This window comes from Cryptomeria japonica, chromosome 7 (genome assembly GCF_030272615.1).
Source record: "Cryptomeria japonica chromosome 7, Sugi_1.0, whole genome shotgun sequence".
In the NCBI taxonomy this organism is placed as follows: domain Eukaryota; kingdom Viridiplantae; phylum Streptophyta; class Pinopsida; order Cupressales; family Cupressaceae; genus Cryptomeria; species Cryptomeria japonica.
This window is the reverse complement of record NC_081411.1, coordinates 758,987,925-759,005,613: the sequence shown is the minus strand read 5'-3', so window position 1 is coordinate 759,005,613 and position 17,689 is coordinate 758,987,925. Positions and strand designations below refer to the sequence as shown.

Sequence of the window (17,689 nt, the reverse complement as noted above, 5' to 3'; positions counted from 1 at the left end):
CTAAGGATCAATCGAAATAACTCCAAGGTTCTTATATGTAGGGTCTCTACATGTGGATAAGCTCAATTTGGTCTGATATGATTATGCTGGAATCACAAGGGGACTTACGTTTGATGGCCTGAGTGTTTAATCTGCTGGAACTTGAATCCTATCTACTGGTTGGAAGATAAAGAAATATCAAAAGATACAGGGTTTGGAGAATCTAATCTAAGACCTAGAATGCAAGAAGATGGATGAAGAACTAGGTGGAGTCCTACTGGGCTAGGTCTCACCATCAGGCTGAACAATTCAACACCAACTTAGTGCGATCTTCTAAGGATGCTTCGAATATATTCAAATCGTACACCATCAGACACTAATCACCATTCAAGATAATGCATGAACAATAGACGTGTAACGACTCGAGATTAAGCTCATTCTATACCAGTTGACCACGCAGGACGCACTTACAGTCAACAAGAGGGTAGTGGTTTGGACTAGGCAGATTCCACGCGAGTGCATTCAATAACTTCCTTCATTCAATCTAATTAACCATCATCTAAAATGAAGATTCAACAAGAAACCATGCATATGGCAAAGAAACGACACATTTCACCATAACTTAAATGAAAATGGAGTTCATTTACAATTTAGGCAACAATTTCTTGCCTTCTCCTCCTAATCTACTCTAACTTCTATTCTATTTGCTAATCTATTTTACTGACTATTCACTAACTCTTATTACCTAACTCTTAACTATTAACCCTTACAAATGAAGAGCCAGAGCTTTATATAGAGAGCTCTTTACATCTCAATGGCTCAGATTGATTTACAATCAATGGCTAGGATTACAAGATAAAAAACCCTAATTTGGGTTTGTTACAACAAACTCCCTTAGCCAATGAGAAAATTACATTCAATGCATGAGAACCAATAGGAATTCAGGGTAGGTGCCTCGAAGTTTGTGCCATCAATGGTGAGTCAGGTACATTGAATCTGGACATGTTGATGTGGACCTATCTGACTGGAGGAACAATGACTGGGATGCCACCTTGTCTTGTGTTTGCTCATATCTCTTTTGATACTCAATTTGGAGATGTTGAGAAGCTAACTCTGATTAACTCTTCTGAAACTATCTACTTCTTCAACGTACCCTTGCACTAACCTCGGTTGATCTTCTTCTGTCCTTGATGTACTTGATGGATGACGTACCTCTCCTTGACCCTCCTATGTTTGATGAAGCCTCCTTCCCGATCAAGTCACTCCTTCTCTAGTATCCCATCTTGCCTTGAAATGTTTACAAGATCCTTCTTCTCTGTCATCCTGTGGTTTCTCCATGTGGTAGGATGAAGATCTTGAGGATAGCTTGCAACTCCTCGAACACTTGAAGTACTCCAATGCTTTAGAAGCACCTTGAGTCTTCCTCCATGCATTTGAAGTGTCCTTGATAATGATGGAACTTGAATAGGTCTTCCTTGTCCTGGCCTGATCCTCCTCCATCTTGATTTTGTTAATCTGCAAAACAAACAAAGGATGATTAAGTATACATGATATATTCGTTCTAACATGATATTTCTCACCTTAAATCATCAACAAGAAGGCATTAGAATGAAATTCGCTTAGGATCCTTTCCAGGGACAGGCCCTATAGTGAAATTCGCTCTGGACCCTTTGGAAGGGTCAGGAGTGAAAATTGATAAAGTTTCTCAATTAGACCTCATTCTCAACCTTACTTTACCAAGATCAAATCATTCGCCTCCAAAATTGTTTTAAGAATGGGTTTTGCTCAGGGACCTAGTCAAAACATTAGACCTCCTAGGAATTTCACTTTGGACCCTTTGGAAGGGTCAAGGGCGAAATTTGCATTTTAGGTCAATTTTCATCATTTCTTTGCCTCAAATCTCTTCTCAAGGCAAGAATACATCAATCTTACGCCATAGGGACAAAATCTTGGTTTCAAACAAGGAGAAAAATAGTGTTTTAAGAAAATTCGCTCTAGACCTTGGCCAAGGACAAGACCTATAAGGAATTTCGCTCTGGACCCTTTGGAAGGGTCAGGAGCGAAATTTGTGATTTAGCTTCAATTCTATCACTTCATTGCCTTAAATCACCTTTCAAAGGCGAGTACATATCAATTCTTTCCCAACCATGCCTTAGAAATCAAGATCTTGGTCTCAACAAGGAGCAAAAAGAGGTTTTTAGGAAATTTCGCTATGGACCCTTTGGAAGGGTCAGGAGCGAAATTTCCATTTTGACACCATTCTTCTTCTTTTGAAATCTTCCTCTATAATCATCAAGTGAATCCGCCCTCAATTTGGCCTAAAACAAGATCTTTTTGGGTGCATTAGATAAAATAAGAGTCCTAAGGATTTCGCTCTAGACCCTTTCGAAGGGTCAGGAGCTTGGAAAAATTTTGCTCTGGACCCTTTGGAAGAGTCAAGAGCGAAATTTGCATTTTAGCCTCAAATCCCTCCATCTTTTCACCCCTCAATTGATTCCAAGGCATGATGACATCCTAGCTAAGGCTCCAAGGCACAAAATTGGTCCAAATTTGAAGCAAAGGGAGGATTCTATGAAAATTCGCTCAAGACCCTCAGGAAGGGTCAGGAGCGAATTTTGTCTTTTGCTTGATTTTCCTTCATAAAACTTCATTTCTCATCCTTTTCTCATCAAAAACAAGTCTTTTGCCCTCTAAAATGCTTAGGAATAGGTTAGTTCAAAGGCTTAGGCAAGGAACGAAGCTTCCTAAAGAAATTCGCTTTGGACACTTTGGAAGGGTCACGAGCTTAGGTGAATTTCGCTCTGGACCCTTTGGAAGGGTCAAGAGCGAAATTTGGAAAATAGGGCTTGTCCTTGATAAAGTTTTCTCTTAGGTTGCTTGCTTAGACTTGTCTTTTTGAATCCCTTCCTTGCCATGTATGTCCACCATCTGATGTCCTTAGTGAAGAAATAAGTCATTTGGAGGATTTCGCTCTGGACCCTTTGGAAGGGTCAGGAGCTTAGAAAAATTTCGCTTTGGACCCTTTGGAAGGGTCAAGAGCGAAATTTGCAATTATGCTCAAATCCTTCACTTTGTTTCACAAATCAATACTCTCTCAACCACGCCATAGGGATAAGGTTTATGAGGCAAATTAGGACCAAGAAGGGAGATATAAGGAAATTCGCTCTAGACCCTTTGGAAGGGTCAGGAGCGAAATTTGGAAATTCGCTCTGGACCCTTCCAAAAATTGACATGTTAGTATCTCCGTCAGGATTCATATATGGAATATAACATTTAAGTATAAGTGACAATTTCACTTATACTTTAAGTTATATTCCATATATATTGTCAGGATGTTTGAGAGTGGTTTCGAACCTCCACGAGTTATAATGCAAAATCTAGTTTTTGGAGGATTCTTCAATTTACCAGACTTAGTCAAATTTCAAGATCAGGATGACATTCCAGACTTAGCCAAATTTCAAGACATTTGAGGATCAGGATGACATTCCAGACTCCTTAAGGCGAATTCGCTCTGTCCTTGATGTAAGGGATGGGACCTAGGAGGACATTATGCATTCAACCAAGGTTTGATTTAGCAACTTCAAGTGCGACCGAATAGTACACAAAAAACACCCTAGGAATGATTTAAATAACCCCTAATCACTCAATTGATCTGACCTCTTGAGGAGATCCACCTGACTCAATCCCTTCAATGCAAAGGCTAAGACACTAAAATGACTAACAACAAAACCAAAAGGGCTAACCCCATAAAGCAAAAAGTGGGGTCCCCATTTGCAATGGGGCGATGTGTGAATACGTCACAATAGCTTCTAGGTGTTATAGTTGCGGCCGTTGAATTTATGGCTACTTTCAAGCATAATGTTTGTCAGAGATGCCATCACGTACCCCGAGGTCGAACTGGTGAAGACACGAATTCCAAGGGACGAAAACCAGTAGATGAAAACATAGGGTTTTTTTTAATTTTGTAAGTCAGATTCTAAGGCAGAAACAAAAACCCTTGCACGGTATTCAAGGCATTAATTTTTCGAAAGACCCAAAAAAATCTGAAAGATACCCAAAAAATCTCTCGATAAAACCATCAAGAATCTGCAATCAAAATAATTTTTCGAATGGAAACGAAGGGTCAAAACCCTAGTCGAAGTTGTAGAAACCCTTGAAGAAAAAATGTACAAACCCAGAAAATATTAATGGTAGGCGCCGAAAATAGACGAAGGGTTTTTTACAAACCTGTTGTGACCATTTCACACATCGCCCCATTAAAATGGGGACCCCCTCTTTTTTGCTCGGTTTTGCCTGTTCTTCTCTCTGCTTTTAGGGTTTTGGGTAAGTGAGTGAGTCGTCTGGACTAGGGCTAAGCCTTAGGGTTTCCTTTTTTTGATATTTTCAAGCCGCAGTCCAGTCAATTTTGAAGATTATTGAGCATCCTCGTGTGGATTGCAATTTTGGAATGAGATGAGTCTGTCAGGGTGTCAGGTGTGTCTGTCTAGGTCTAGTCGGATTTTTGAAAGCAAGTTCAAATTTTGCCTAAGTATTAGTGATGGAATTGTGCAATCTTGTCCGGGTGAATTTTGACCAAATTTTGGAAAGTTTGATAATTGACCCCTGGCCTTGGAGATGACCTAATTATGCCTTGTGAAGTGACTGAAAGCCTAAATTCTTGATATTTTGGCCTATAGAGCCAAGATCGCTCCTGTCCCTCAGTCAAGGACCAGGGCGAAATTGGTATTTTATGCATCTTGGTTATTGACTTGTTTCATTTATCTTGTGCAGGGTCGCCAGGAGATGCAATCGAGCAGGAATTGAAGATTTGGAAGATTTTTGAGACTCAAAATGGCAAATTTTTAAAGTTTAAGGCCAAATCGCTCCTGTCCCTCTCCCAGGGACCAAAGCGAAATAGCTTACTTAGGGCATTTTTGGCCTTACTTGATCAAATTGAAGTGTCAAGGACGCAATAAGGGATGAAATCAACATGGTGGAGCACTAAGACTTAGTCGTTTGCAATGAAAAGTTGAGATTTTGACCTTAAGGACAAAAATCGCTCCTGTCCCTCACTGAAGGACCGGAGCTTGTTTCTCAAAGTTGCACTGTCCTTGCAGTGCCCAGACAATTTTTTTGACTAGAAGAGATCAAGGAAGACACGTTTTGTCTATTGAATATAATTTGAAGTAATTTGCAAGCAAGGAAATATGCTAAAATGACAAAATCGCTCCTGTCCCTCACTGAAGGACCGGAGCTTGAACACCAAGTTTGCCTTATTCTTGCAAGATTAAATGATTTTGCGATTTGGAAGAGATCAAATAGAGTACGTTTTGCCCGTTGAATATAACTTGAATGGACCACGAAGAGGAAAATCTACCCAAGAAGTCAAGTTCGCTCCTGTCCCTCAGTCAGGGACCTAGGCGAATTTTAAAGATAGCTCCTGTCTCCCTCCAAGGGACCAGAGCGATTTTCTCAAAGGACAAGTTTTGGACCAAGGAAAAGCGAATGACAAGTTTGGGATGAAAGAAAGGCGACCCAACCAATCCGTTGAAGATAATCTTGAAGGTTGGCAAAACACAAATGAGCTTACAAATGAAAGTTCGCTCCTGTCCCTCAGTCAAGGACCAGGGCGAAATATGCATTATCTAGCATTCCCTTCCGAATTTGGTCGAGTCCAAGCCAAAATATGAAGTCAAAATGATGTTTGGAATGCCTCAAAGAAGAACGAAGTTGCAAAGGACCGCAAAACTTGCTCAAATTGCCTAAGGCGCTCCTGTCCCTCTCCCAGGGACCAGAGCGAACTCTTCAAGTGTGCCTAATTTCGGAGTACTACTATCATTTGCAAGACTTAAGAAGGAATAAAAAACAACGTTTTTCGCTTTGAAGACAATTTGAAGTTGATATGATCAAGGGTTCGCACAAAAAACAAAAAGGCGCTCCTGTCCTTCAGTCAAGGACCAAAGCGATTTCAATAGAATCAACCATTTCCTTCAAAAGCTACGTCAAGGCAAGGTCATGCAGGATCCCAAATATCTTTAGGAAGATGATGAACAAGGAGTTAACGTCAAAAATCAACAATTTTGTGCCATAAATGCAAGTTCGCTCCTGTCCTTCAGTCAAGGACCGGAGCGATTTCTATGAAATCCAACATCTCCCTCCAAAATCACGCCAAGGCAAGAATTTTGCAAAGTAAGGAATGCCTCTCGATGATGATAAACAAGGAATTGACCCCAAGGCTCGGCGATTTTGAGCCCAAATATAAAGTTCGCTCCTGTCCCTCAGTCAAGGACTAGGGCGAAAATCTCCAAAAATCAAGTTTGCTTTGCAAAGGACAAGATTGGCATGCGTAGAACAAACAAGGATGATCATTGCCTACCTCGCAAGTTGATTTGGCAATCTAAAAGACAAGGACCAAGGAGTAAAAGCAAAAATCGCTCCTATCCCTCACCAAGGGACCAGGGCAAAAATGGTCTAGGAGGCATTCATTTCAAAAAATTGAATCGATCAAGCTCCAAGTTACGAATGAAGATCCCAGTTTGGACGTAAAGGAAGTGACTTTGAACGTGAAAATCAATCCAAAATGCATGATCGCTCCTGTCCCTCTCCCAGGGACCAGAGCGATGTGGTTAGTATCCCTTACATCTCTCATATTTTGGCGCCAATAAATTTTGAAATACATTAAATGCTAAAATTCGATAAAAACTTTGAATTATTTGATTAAAATGGCATTTAAAAAATAGCGCATAAGGCATTTAATAATTGATTGGGCCTTTTAAAAAATCGAAATTATTAAATACAAAGGCATTTAAATTAATTAATTATTAAATTGAATAAAAAAGGGAGAGCGCTTGGGGTTATATTTCCATATTTTTATAAAAGTCGGCCTCCATTTTATTTAAAATTTATTTATTATTTGCCTTATTTCCAAAAGTCGGCCTATGTGCAATTAAGGAGGTGAACGCCTATATAAGGAGGGTACTTTCAAGCATTTTAAACCATCATTCAATCATTGTTGCATGCGAATTTGGAAGAGCAATAGAGGGAGCGAATTTTGATCCAAGGAGAAGAGCGAAATTTCCATCCAAGGAGGAGTGCGAACTTTGTTTGTGGTTAGAGGTGGAGCGAATTTTCCCTTCAAGGCGTTGAAGACCCCAAAGGTGGTGAAGTTGATAAAGGAGGCGCATTGGCTAGGAGAAGCTCACGTTGAAGACTCCAATCTCCATTTTGCCTAGGCGAATTTCCTAATTTTGCATCTTTTTAGAGTTAGTTCTCAAGAAAGGTATGGCAAGATCTCCCTTGTCCAAATTTTGAATTTTGAAACGTCCTAGCCTCAATCTTGAATTTTGAATTTAAAGTCTTGAATTCCAAAATTGCATCGTTATATTTAGGAAATGATAATTCAAGGATTTATCATGAAGTTTCCTAAATTCAATCTTTAATCTAGTCTATATTTCTATATTGCAAAATCTATTTCTCATTATGAAATGTTGTGTAGGTGTCACGATGGCGACCCCGAAGGCAGGAGCATCCACCAGTCGTCCAACCCTCTTGAAGGAAGATCAAAAGAACGAAGAATTGGAGACCAAGATCGTGTCGAAGTGGAGCAACATTGGAGATACCAACTTGGGAAACTTCAGTACGAAGAAGTTTCGAGAGGTCCCTTACATTGGCAAGCCATCACCTGTCGCAAGGAGAATAATTGAAAGTGGCATTATCAAGGCGGCCGGCTTCCCTCCAACAATCCAGTGCCATGAGTTGATGATCGAGTGTGCTCGCCATTATGATCCACAGTCCAGATCGATCGTGTCCAAGGAAGGAAATACTTTGGCTTACCTTTCAGAGGAGGCTATCAGTGAAGCTCTTCATCTTCCGAAGCACAGAGATATGATTTATAAAAGCTTAGAAGGAGCCAGGTCCATGTACGAAGATGATCCAGACACTTGCTTAAGCATCATCAACAAGAATTGGTTACTCAAGAGTCGTCCTCGCCTGAGCAAGATTCCAAACACACCACATAGGATCGACTTCCAAGAGGAGTACAAAGATTTGATAACATTACTCAACCGAGTTACAGGAGCTCCTCAAGCCTTCTATTTTGAGAAGTGGATGTTCTACTTCATCCAAGTGATAGTTCAAGGAAAAGGAACAATTCATTGGGCTAGGATGATTAGCCATTGCTTGGACGTGCAGTTAAGAAGACTGAAGGCTACCAAGTCTTTCCACATGAGTTCATACATCATATACGCCTTGATAAGGAGTTTTGAATATGCAGGACTACCTCACAGGGGAGTGATCGCAAGAGGGCCCGGGGAAGTCAGAGTTTGTGATTCCTATGTTCATTTGCATCATCCTCCAGGAAGCAACTACAAATTAGTCAATGATACCTTCACGATGAACATCACCAGGACATTGCAAGGCGGGATTCACAATCGACTATCTCAAGATGCACAAGAGCTTGTAAAGAGGTACGGTGTATGGTTTATCCAATTCCAGAAATTTACATATATTAGAGTTCATGGATGTCCTTCACCTCCCTACATGTTGCCGAGGTATCCGACAGACAGAATAGTGTTACTTGAGGTAACTAGACAGTTGGCAGCTTATGCGAAGGCATTCAGACACAGGCATGGAAATGGAGTTCCTGTGCCTATCATACTAGTAAATTCAGTTGAGGTATGTCCTAATGCTCTAGCCATGGATGATACAGAAAAGGAGTTGGCCTTATATTCATTTTCATTCTTTGCTTTGAGAGAGAGTTTTGATCCTTATGGGTATATAGAGGAGACAGTCGGAAGAAAATACAAGCACGAGTTTCAGATAGAGGACTTTATGATGAATCTCTCAGATGATCTTGAAGTGAAAAGAAAAATGCATTCCAGATTGCCTTTAGACTTCATCAGGAAATGCAAAATTTACAGAGTGGCCGACCAAGCTCAGGACAGTGGCAGACATCTCCAATCATCTTATGACCGAGAAAGCAAAACAGTGAGGCTAGATTGGAATGAACTTGAAATTTTGGATCTAGATGTTTTGATGGCTCCAATTTTGTCTTGTACTCGCAGATGGGTTGATGTGCAACATCAAAAGTTGAGAGAGCAGGGCATATCTATGACTTTTACTTTGGAGGAAAGGCTAGGAGAAGGAGGAGCAAGTGTAAACGAAGGAAATCTTAATACCAGAAGCACAAGCGAAGGCAACCTTCGAAGCGCAAGTGAAGGCAATCCCCATCCTAGAGGCTCAAAGAGAAAAGAGAGACCTGAGAAAAGAGAATCCTCCAAGAAGAAGCAAGAGGCCAATCGAGACCGTTCATCCGGCACATCTTCTCGACAAGAGAAGAGGACACTTGAAATGGAGGAATCTATGGAATCAATGGTACAGAACGATAAACAAGAAGAAGGACAGGCACCTCAACGTTCATCAAGTCGATCTCTCCAAGTCAATGAGCTACATGAAGACAAGAATGATGACGAAGCTACATCTCCTCTCAAAGAAGAAGAAACATTGCCTAAGGAGATACAGGTTAGAGAAACAAGATCTGCCATTCCAGATTGGTTAAAGGAGAGACTGACTAGGGTGATTGTGATTGAGGACGAAGATAACATGATTGATTTAGAGAGCCTTGTCGGAAATTCTCAGGAAGTGACAGAAAAGAGGAAGGCCACTAAGATGTCTAAGATGGTCAGAGATGAGATAGGATCCAGGAAATTGCAGATAGCTACACCAGCAGTGGACAAGTATGAAGGTGAAATCCTCGCAAAGGAGTATGATGTAGAAACATTTGAGCTTGGTCCACTCACAGCCGAGCAGACATTGGATGAGGCCACTGATTCATTTGAGGCACTTAAAGACAAGCTTAGAGAAGAAATGGAAAAGAATAGAAAGCTTGAGCGAGAGGTCAGTGCTTGGAGAGGCTACTTTAGCCATCTCAATCAGCCTTTGAGGCGTCAGGATCCAGCAATATCTCCTACACAGGCACTTCCCCTTGAGTCAGTTGGTGAGGCAGAGAGAGTCAGGAGTTTGGTCCAGCTTATGAGCTCTTGGATTGACAAATCTCATACAGTTGCTATTGAATTTGCAACAAGAATGATGCAGACCATTCATCGAGCTATCCAGGTTCTTGAGATCATCCACAACCTAATGATAACGGTAGCCGCCTTTGCTCATACTAAAGATGTTATCATTCATGTCCTGCAAGTAATCAGACAAACATCAGGAAAGGTCCTAGCACAAGAAAAGATAGTAGATGGAGGACCTCATAGTTTACTCCAATGGTCAACTTTACTCCAGATGAAGGAAGTTCTTTTTGAGGACATCAGTAACAAATGCAATCAAGTTGAAGAGATTATCCATCCGATCCAGGACAAGGTGTTTGAAGTGTTATGTACTATTCTTGGCAGGAGGATTGCAGTTGAGACAGATGTGGATTTGCAGGAATTAGAAGAAAGAGTCAAGGTCATCTTTTGCAAAGATGAAAATGTTATTACAGATGAGCAACGGGATCAGATGTTTGCTACCATGGTCCTGATTGAGAAAATCAAAGAACTTGAACCTGGATGGGACACTGCTCTTCTCAAGGCTTTCGATCAGGTCATCCACTTGGAGGAACGAATGAGGAATCTTCCCGAGATTCCAATTGCTGAGATCGAGGGAATCGTGTCTAGATTCATTGCATATGCTAAGAAAGAGCATTGGAAGGGAAATAAGATTCTAGAAGAAAGGTTGTTATAGATGATGTGGCACCTTAATTGTCATTGGTCTATGTCTCCTAGATTTTTGTGCCAAAATTTTATATTTGGCTATGCATTTAATATTGTTCAATAAAAAGGGGACTATTTGTAATAAACCCTAATTAGGGTTTAGGTGTCATAATCTTGGCCATTGATCTTCTTTTGATCTAGACCGTTCATTGTAATTGAGGATGCTATATATACCCTCATTCATTTTCATTTTGATATATAGATAGAGATAGATAGATATAGAGATAGAGTTAAGAGAGAGCAATAAGAAATAGTTAGAGTTTTGAGAAGCAAGTTATTTGTAGCAAGATTGAGCTTTGAAGAAGGAATTTCAAACAATTGTTGTTCATGGTGGCTTTGAGATCAATAAAATATTGAAGTTATGGTGTTTTATTGCAATTCTTGTGGTTATCTTCATGGTTGTTTACTTTCTTGAATCATCCTCAGTCAAAGTAGTATTTAAATTTGAAGGACTAAGTGTTGGGCTTGATCTTTGGTGAGATTCATACTCCAAACCACTAGCTTCTTACTGATTGTAAGAACGCCTTGTGTGGTCGACTGGAAATATTTGGATTGCATAAACCTTCATTCATCATTCAGTCATTGATATGTACCTTCATGGTAGTACCTATGATTCTTGATGATTTGAAAAATCATTACTCACCTTAGAAGATCGCATCAGTTTCAGTAAAGTTGTAATTCCTTGGCGATACTGAAGTTGGTAGAACCTTGCCAAGTCTAGCCTACATTGAGTTGTTCTTAGGATTAGATTAGAATTTATCTCTTGCAAGCCCTACCCTTTTGATCTTTTTGAGAACTTGTTAGTTTAGAGAAATCTTGTTCCTGCAACTCGGATTGACGTAAGGCCCCTTGATGAAACAGCAATCACAACGACCACTGGTGCTTATCCACACGTAGAGACCCTACATAAAAGAACATTGGAGTCACCCTAATTGATCCTTTTTTTGCGACATCTTCAGCAATCAGAGACTTTATTCAAGAGAGGATAAGGTACCCTTGGGTATTTTATTCTGTGTATGATTGTGTACAAAATACACGTCAACAAAACCCTAGGCGACTAAGCAGGAACTGAAAAAAAATCGCAAAAAAAGCCTACAACAGTCGCCAAAAAAAAACCACAGATGTCACCAAAAAAACCCGAAGGATCTCGCGTGGGTGCAGATTGAGGACAAAAATGAACCCAAAAAGGCGTTGCCATGGAAAAAAAAAACACAGGTAAAAAAATGGCGTAGCGATTTTACTATGAAAATCGCGCAAAAAAACAAAGACTTGTCGCTCTGAACATTCAGGAAATGGCCGCCGCACAACACAAACACAGAATTGCGCGGTAAAGGATGCAGTTCATGCCTAAAGAAAAATCCCGACACCGCAAATTGAAAAATCCTGGAAGAAAATCCAAGAAACAAACACTGTCATCGCCAACAAAAATAAACCCTCGATCGTGCGACAGAAAAATCGTGATATTTGCAAAAAGATATTCGCAATTTATGCCGGAAAGAGGCGCATATTGTGTTAAAAACGCAAAAAATGAAAAACACGGGACAAAGAAATCGTGGCTCAAAAGAAACCCTCAATTTTTTCTTAAACAAATCCACGATTTTTAGGGTATTAAAAACAGAAAAAAAAAATGATCTTCAAAGGCTTTAAATTGGTGCCTGGGCTCTGATACCATGTGAATAATAGAGATTCACTGGTAAATTCTTCATACATTAACTAAGGAAAAAATTACAATATATAGAAGTTACAAAAACACTGTAGCTATTAAATAAGTTACCTACTTCTAACTACCTGCTACTGTAGACATTATTGACCATTAACAGTAAAGAAATATTATTCTAACAATAAGAAGCATGTTTCTCTCAGAATTCTTTCCACATATCACTTTCTCCCAATTTCTTAGGAGCCAAATTCAACAAACTTCCTCAGAAGAAAACCAGAACACTACAAATTTTAGAACCATATAGAGTAGCTGCCAATGCATATTTAAAAAGACTGATTTCTAACTGTTCCACTTAAGGCTTAGTTGCACTTGAAACTTTCATAAATTAGGGAACTAATCACAGAGAATCGTAAAATAATGTTCAATTAACATGACCAAAAGAACGCCTTATTTCACAACCACCTAAAACAATTCCTTGACTATTTTGTAATCTTCTAACACTGCTCTAAAATTCCATAAAAACTTAAATTATTACATTTTCCCCAGCTTTAACATTGTGATGTGCCCTTGGATATTTAGCTTTATTAATTTAAAATGTTTGTTAGGTGTACAGCAGCACATTCACATGGCAGCATACATCAGGTAGTGAATAATATAAAAAATTAAATGGAACATATTTTATGTGACATTTTAACTGTATGTTTTGAAGTTCCAAAATTAATGAGATGAATACCCCATATAGGACAGTGCATATCAGTTTGGGAAAACATAATGTAATATCCTTTTGAGGAAATCAATGGCACTTGTACAAATCAGGTTCAGAGCTCCCACTAAAAGAACTTAATATGCTATAAATATATATTTTATAGGATGAATGCAGCAGGGTAGCTGCTATCTCGTCTGCATTCCCAAACCTTATTAATCCTCTACATATCCAAAACTTAACAAAAAATACACATTTAGAATGACCCTTATAGCAATGTAGAGTCCTACGGCATAAGCCATCTCAATCAAAAGTTAACCTTCACAATTATTTAGAACCCTTAAAACACAAAAATGTGCAAAGCCAATATGCCAAGAACAAACTTTCAAAATGCAATCCATTCCACCACCATAGATGATAAAGATTAATTAAGCCTGTCAATGATCTAAAGGTGATATTACCAAAAACAAGCTCCAAGTAACAATATGTTTGGAAATGTCTGCTGGAAGGATCTTAAGTGGTAAAGAAAATGGGCTTTTAAGTGGAGTTCCAAGTTCAAACTGCAAATCTTGAGTAACTCTGACAAAAGAGAGAACCCTTGGTTAAGGCATTTCAGCCTATGGTTAGCCCCATATATGAGATATTTGCTATGTTCCACAGCGTTTCCCGGACAGGAACAACAGGACGGCAGAGGGTATGTTTTGGGGATGGCAGTCTGTGGGCCGTTTTTACATAACAAAAAGTGAAAGCGAGACAGACAGCTTTCTACAACTTATTGAACAGAAGTATAACAGCAGCAATATAACATGACAAATTGACAATGTTAAAATGATGCTGGATGATGTCTGCAGAAGTCTGCATGCAAACCATGTTCCAAAAAGAAATTGTTTGTTTGTACTTCTCACACAATACCACACTGTACCAGACCATACCAAATGCACCTTTAATCTCTTTTGCAACTGAAATAATAACTGACTCTAATATCATATCAAGAATTTTGAAGTTTGATGCTTTTTTGAACAATGAAATCAGAATAATAAATTTATTTGTCTTCGGATGTGTAGTGTCACAGTTGAAACACTTCTTTGGTGAAGCGACCACCAAGGTTCAAATCCCTGCTAGGTCACTGAGCTCGCATGCCTTGTGCCTTCGCTGGGCTATTGAGCTTGTGGGTTTGATCAAGTGAAGTATGGGGATGAGGTCCCCCGTTTGTGGCCTCTACAGTTCATAGCTCCAGGTCAAAAGAGTTTCACATGGAGCCAGAGAGCGTGTCATGCCAGCATCACCGGTCACATTAAAAAGTTTACCATGCATAGTTTTAAAAAAACAATGAAATCAGAAATCCAAATTATTGCTGTTATATTACAGTTGTTGCTGTCACTGCTGTCATGATTAATTTAATTGATGTTATAGTGCTATCATGATATATTTATTGCTGCTAGGGGGTTGACCGCGCAGCGTGACTGTTGTCACGGGCCCTGCTGATAGGGCGGTCCCATGTTCGAGTCTCGGCTGCTTTCGGTGGATGCAGGTCGCATTCCAGATGGAGGTGTGTTCTACGATGTTCAGTCAGCAGCATTCGTGTTCAAGCCCGATACCATACAATGGTGTTCATGCCCGATATAACATGGTGCTGACTCGGCGATTGACTCAGCGATTGACAATGCACAGAGCGAGGTACCTCGATACTGGTGTTGGACAGCGGAACGGTTGGCAGCAGGTGGACTCAGCATGGTTGATGGTGTGATAAGGCAGGAACAGTGGAGAGATAAGGAGGTAAGATGGAGAGATAAGGAGTGAGGAGCCACGGAGTTTGAATGGAGTGATAAGGAGTGGAGAGATAAGGAAGCGGAATGACAAGAAGAATGAATGGAGCGATAAGGAGTGGACAGATAAGGTGTGCATGGAGAGATAACGAAGATTGGAGTGATAAGGAGATGATTTCAAAGAGCTAAATATGGAGGTTTTAATACCTCATCATATAAGAATGTAATTGGGGATGAGGTCCCCCGATGTGGCCCTACTGGTTCATAGCTCAAGTCAAAAGCAATTACCGACCAAAAAAATAAGATATATTTATTGCTGCTGTTATACTGCTGTTATAATGCTGTCATGTTATACTGCTGTTATAATGGTGTCAAGATATATTTAACAGTCTTTTTTCATGTCATGAGCATTTTTTTTAAAAACATCATTAAAAATTGATTTTTGACAGTGGACGCTTGGCCATCCCTGGGACAGTCAACAGACGACTAAGATGTCCACGGCCACCTCAGGGAAGGCCAGGCATTCCCTATGTGTTTCCTGCTGTTCCCAATTTTAGGGACGAATTACCAGACGTTACTGCATTTTCTCAGTTGGGTGAAGACGGCCAGCGCATGTCCCCTAACATCCCACCATCCCTGAAACACCTCAGGGACAGTGACAAGCGTTTGAGGGATGGGGATGTATCCCTGTGTAGCACAGAAATTTGTAAAAAAAAATGTTCACAATTTTCCTCACATAGATCCGAATGGAAAAATGTGGATAGTCCTCACACTCAAACCCTATGAAAATCCTAACTAAGAAAAAGATGGAGTTGTACCATAAAGGATAGAAATATGTTCCTCTAAAACCTGACAACTAGCATATATCTCACTCGAATGAATTGCTTCAAGTATTGACATCCTATTTTTTGATAAAATTTACATTAGAATCACTAGGTTTTCACAGCATGATTGAAGCTTTCAGATAAAATTGTGTACTGCTTTTTAACATCAACATTTCAGGTCATGCTACATGATCAATCATAATAATGAAAAAAGCAAAAATGATAAAGCTTAAAAGGATATAAGCATGAATTTTTACATTGTTTTATGTGAAAAATGATAATGACTACAAATTGAACCATAAAAGCATATTGTATATAGTAATATACCATTATGTGCTTGTCAATGAACATTTTCTACGAATGCTGTAATCACTTAAACTGTGACATTTTCACTGACTATTTTAAGATTTCTCCAATACAATGGCATGAGAACACCCTACCACTTAATTCACCTCTGACAGAAGTCAAACTCTCATGATTTTGAAAAATCCTTAATCACAAGCTGTGCAGAGCCAATATCATAAAGATTTTCTACTTCACAAAAAATTAAAAAAATTCCATATGCCAAAAAAGTAAAGATGATCTTACAAAAACTAACCCAAAATGAACAATACTTTTGGGATTGCCGAAAGGAATGAGGTCCAGTGGTAAAACAAATAGATTTTCTAACTAGAGACCTACTTCAAATCCCAAAATGACACGACAAAGTGTTAGAATTGGCTAAAATATTGCGTCCAGTATGTTCTATAAAAAACACAAGTCGCGGATCACTATGACGAACGAAAGAGATAACTCTCGGTCGTACCATTTACCCAGAAGGTTACCATAAAACATTAAATAAAACGACTTGCTTAGATTATCCTAACATAAGCACCGAAATGAAAGTCAGTGCAAAGTTCTCGCACGTTCGTCAATTTTCCTCACATAAACCCTAGCAGAAAAATAGGTGTACAAATTCAGGCATATTCAGACTCGAACGACATCATGGACAACTAAATTACGAAGCCGGAGAATAAATGATAGTAATGTGTTCCTCCGAAATCTTCACTAAACATCTCGTTTAGCGCACATGTTTCAGTTTTCTACAAAATTTACATCATTTTGAGCAGGTAATAATGACAGCAAAAAATTGAATATAAGACTCAACGAATATTGCGAGTGCGTACCGCGATATGCTTTTCGATAAGCCTTTTTTCAAAGAGTAGTCCTGAACGCTTCGAAACCACAGGATCTTCCGGCGTTACACCGGAAACTAAATCATTCAGACAACATTACCATTAAAAAGGGCAAGGAGCTCCAGAATGAGAAAATATTGAAATGGTTTTCCAAATATGCCCAGAAAACCCTCATATTCAGCTCGCCATTGAGCTTGTAATGTCTACTCTGAAATTATCCACAGAGTTTAAAAACACACACAGAAAAAGAAGATGGACAATTTACTTACTCGCGCAAAACATGATCTGCTGTAATAAATTTACAAACTGATCGCAAAATTGTAGTCGCTTGCTTGCCTTTCCTCTGATGAAATCTGAGAGAAGGGCTTTTGCCAAACAAAAAGCCAAAATATATACACAAAAATACAAAAAACGGAAACACAAAAAATTATCAGTCCGACTACATTCGAAAATGGGCAAGACTAGTATTAGGTTTGATGTTTATTTTATTTTAAGTATAATTTATTATAATATATATTTCAATTTAATTATTAAATAGAGTTAAATAAATTTATTATAATTTTATTTTTATTTTTTTTGATAGATTGAGAGTCATTTATTATAATTTTTTCATTCATAATAATTTTATTCTATTAATTATTACAATTTTCTTTTTTATTATTTTTCAATTTTTACTAACATGTATTTTTAATGTAGTATTGTATTAATATAAATTTTTTAAGTGTTATTTTATTTATTATTATACTTTTATTCATAATTATTGTTATCGTAATCATTATAGTCATTAATAATTAATATAAATATTGTACTCCTGGTCAAAGCAGGCTTTCAAGATATAGATGCTAG

General features: G+C 38.8%; 1 protein-coding gene across 1 annotated transcript in view; it reads right to left on the bottom strand.

Moving 5' to 3' along the window:
• The window catches only part of LOC131030051 (pre-mRNA-processing factor 19), a 50,829-nt gene extending 33,528 nt beyond the window's left edge, over positions 1-17,301 (bottom strand). Inside the window, exons 1-2 of the mRNA XM_057960732.2 lie at positions 17,113-17,301; positions 16,835-16,920 (exon numbers count right to left, since the gene is read on the bottom strand). Coding sequence (XP_057816715.2) covers positions 16,835-16,920; positions 17,113-17,125 — 99 coding nt within the window. The 5' untranslated portion in view covers positions 17,126-17,301. The remainder of the gene's footprint in view (positions 1-16,834; positions 16,921-17,112) is intronic.
• Positions 17,302-17,689: the final 388 nt, after the last annotated feature.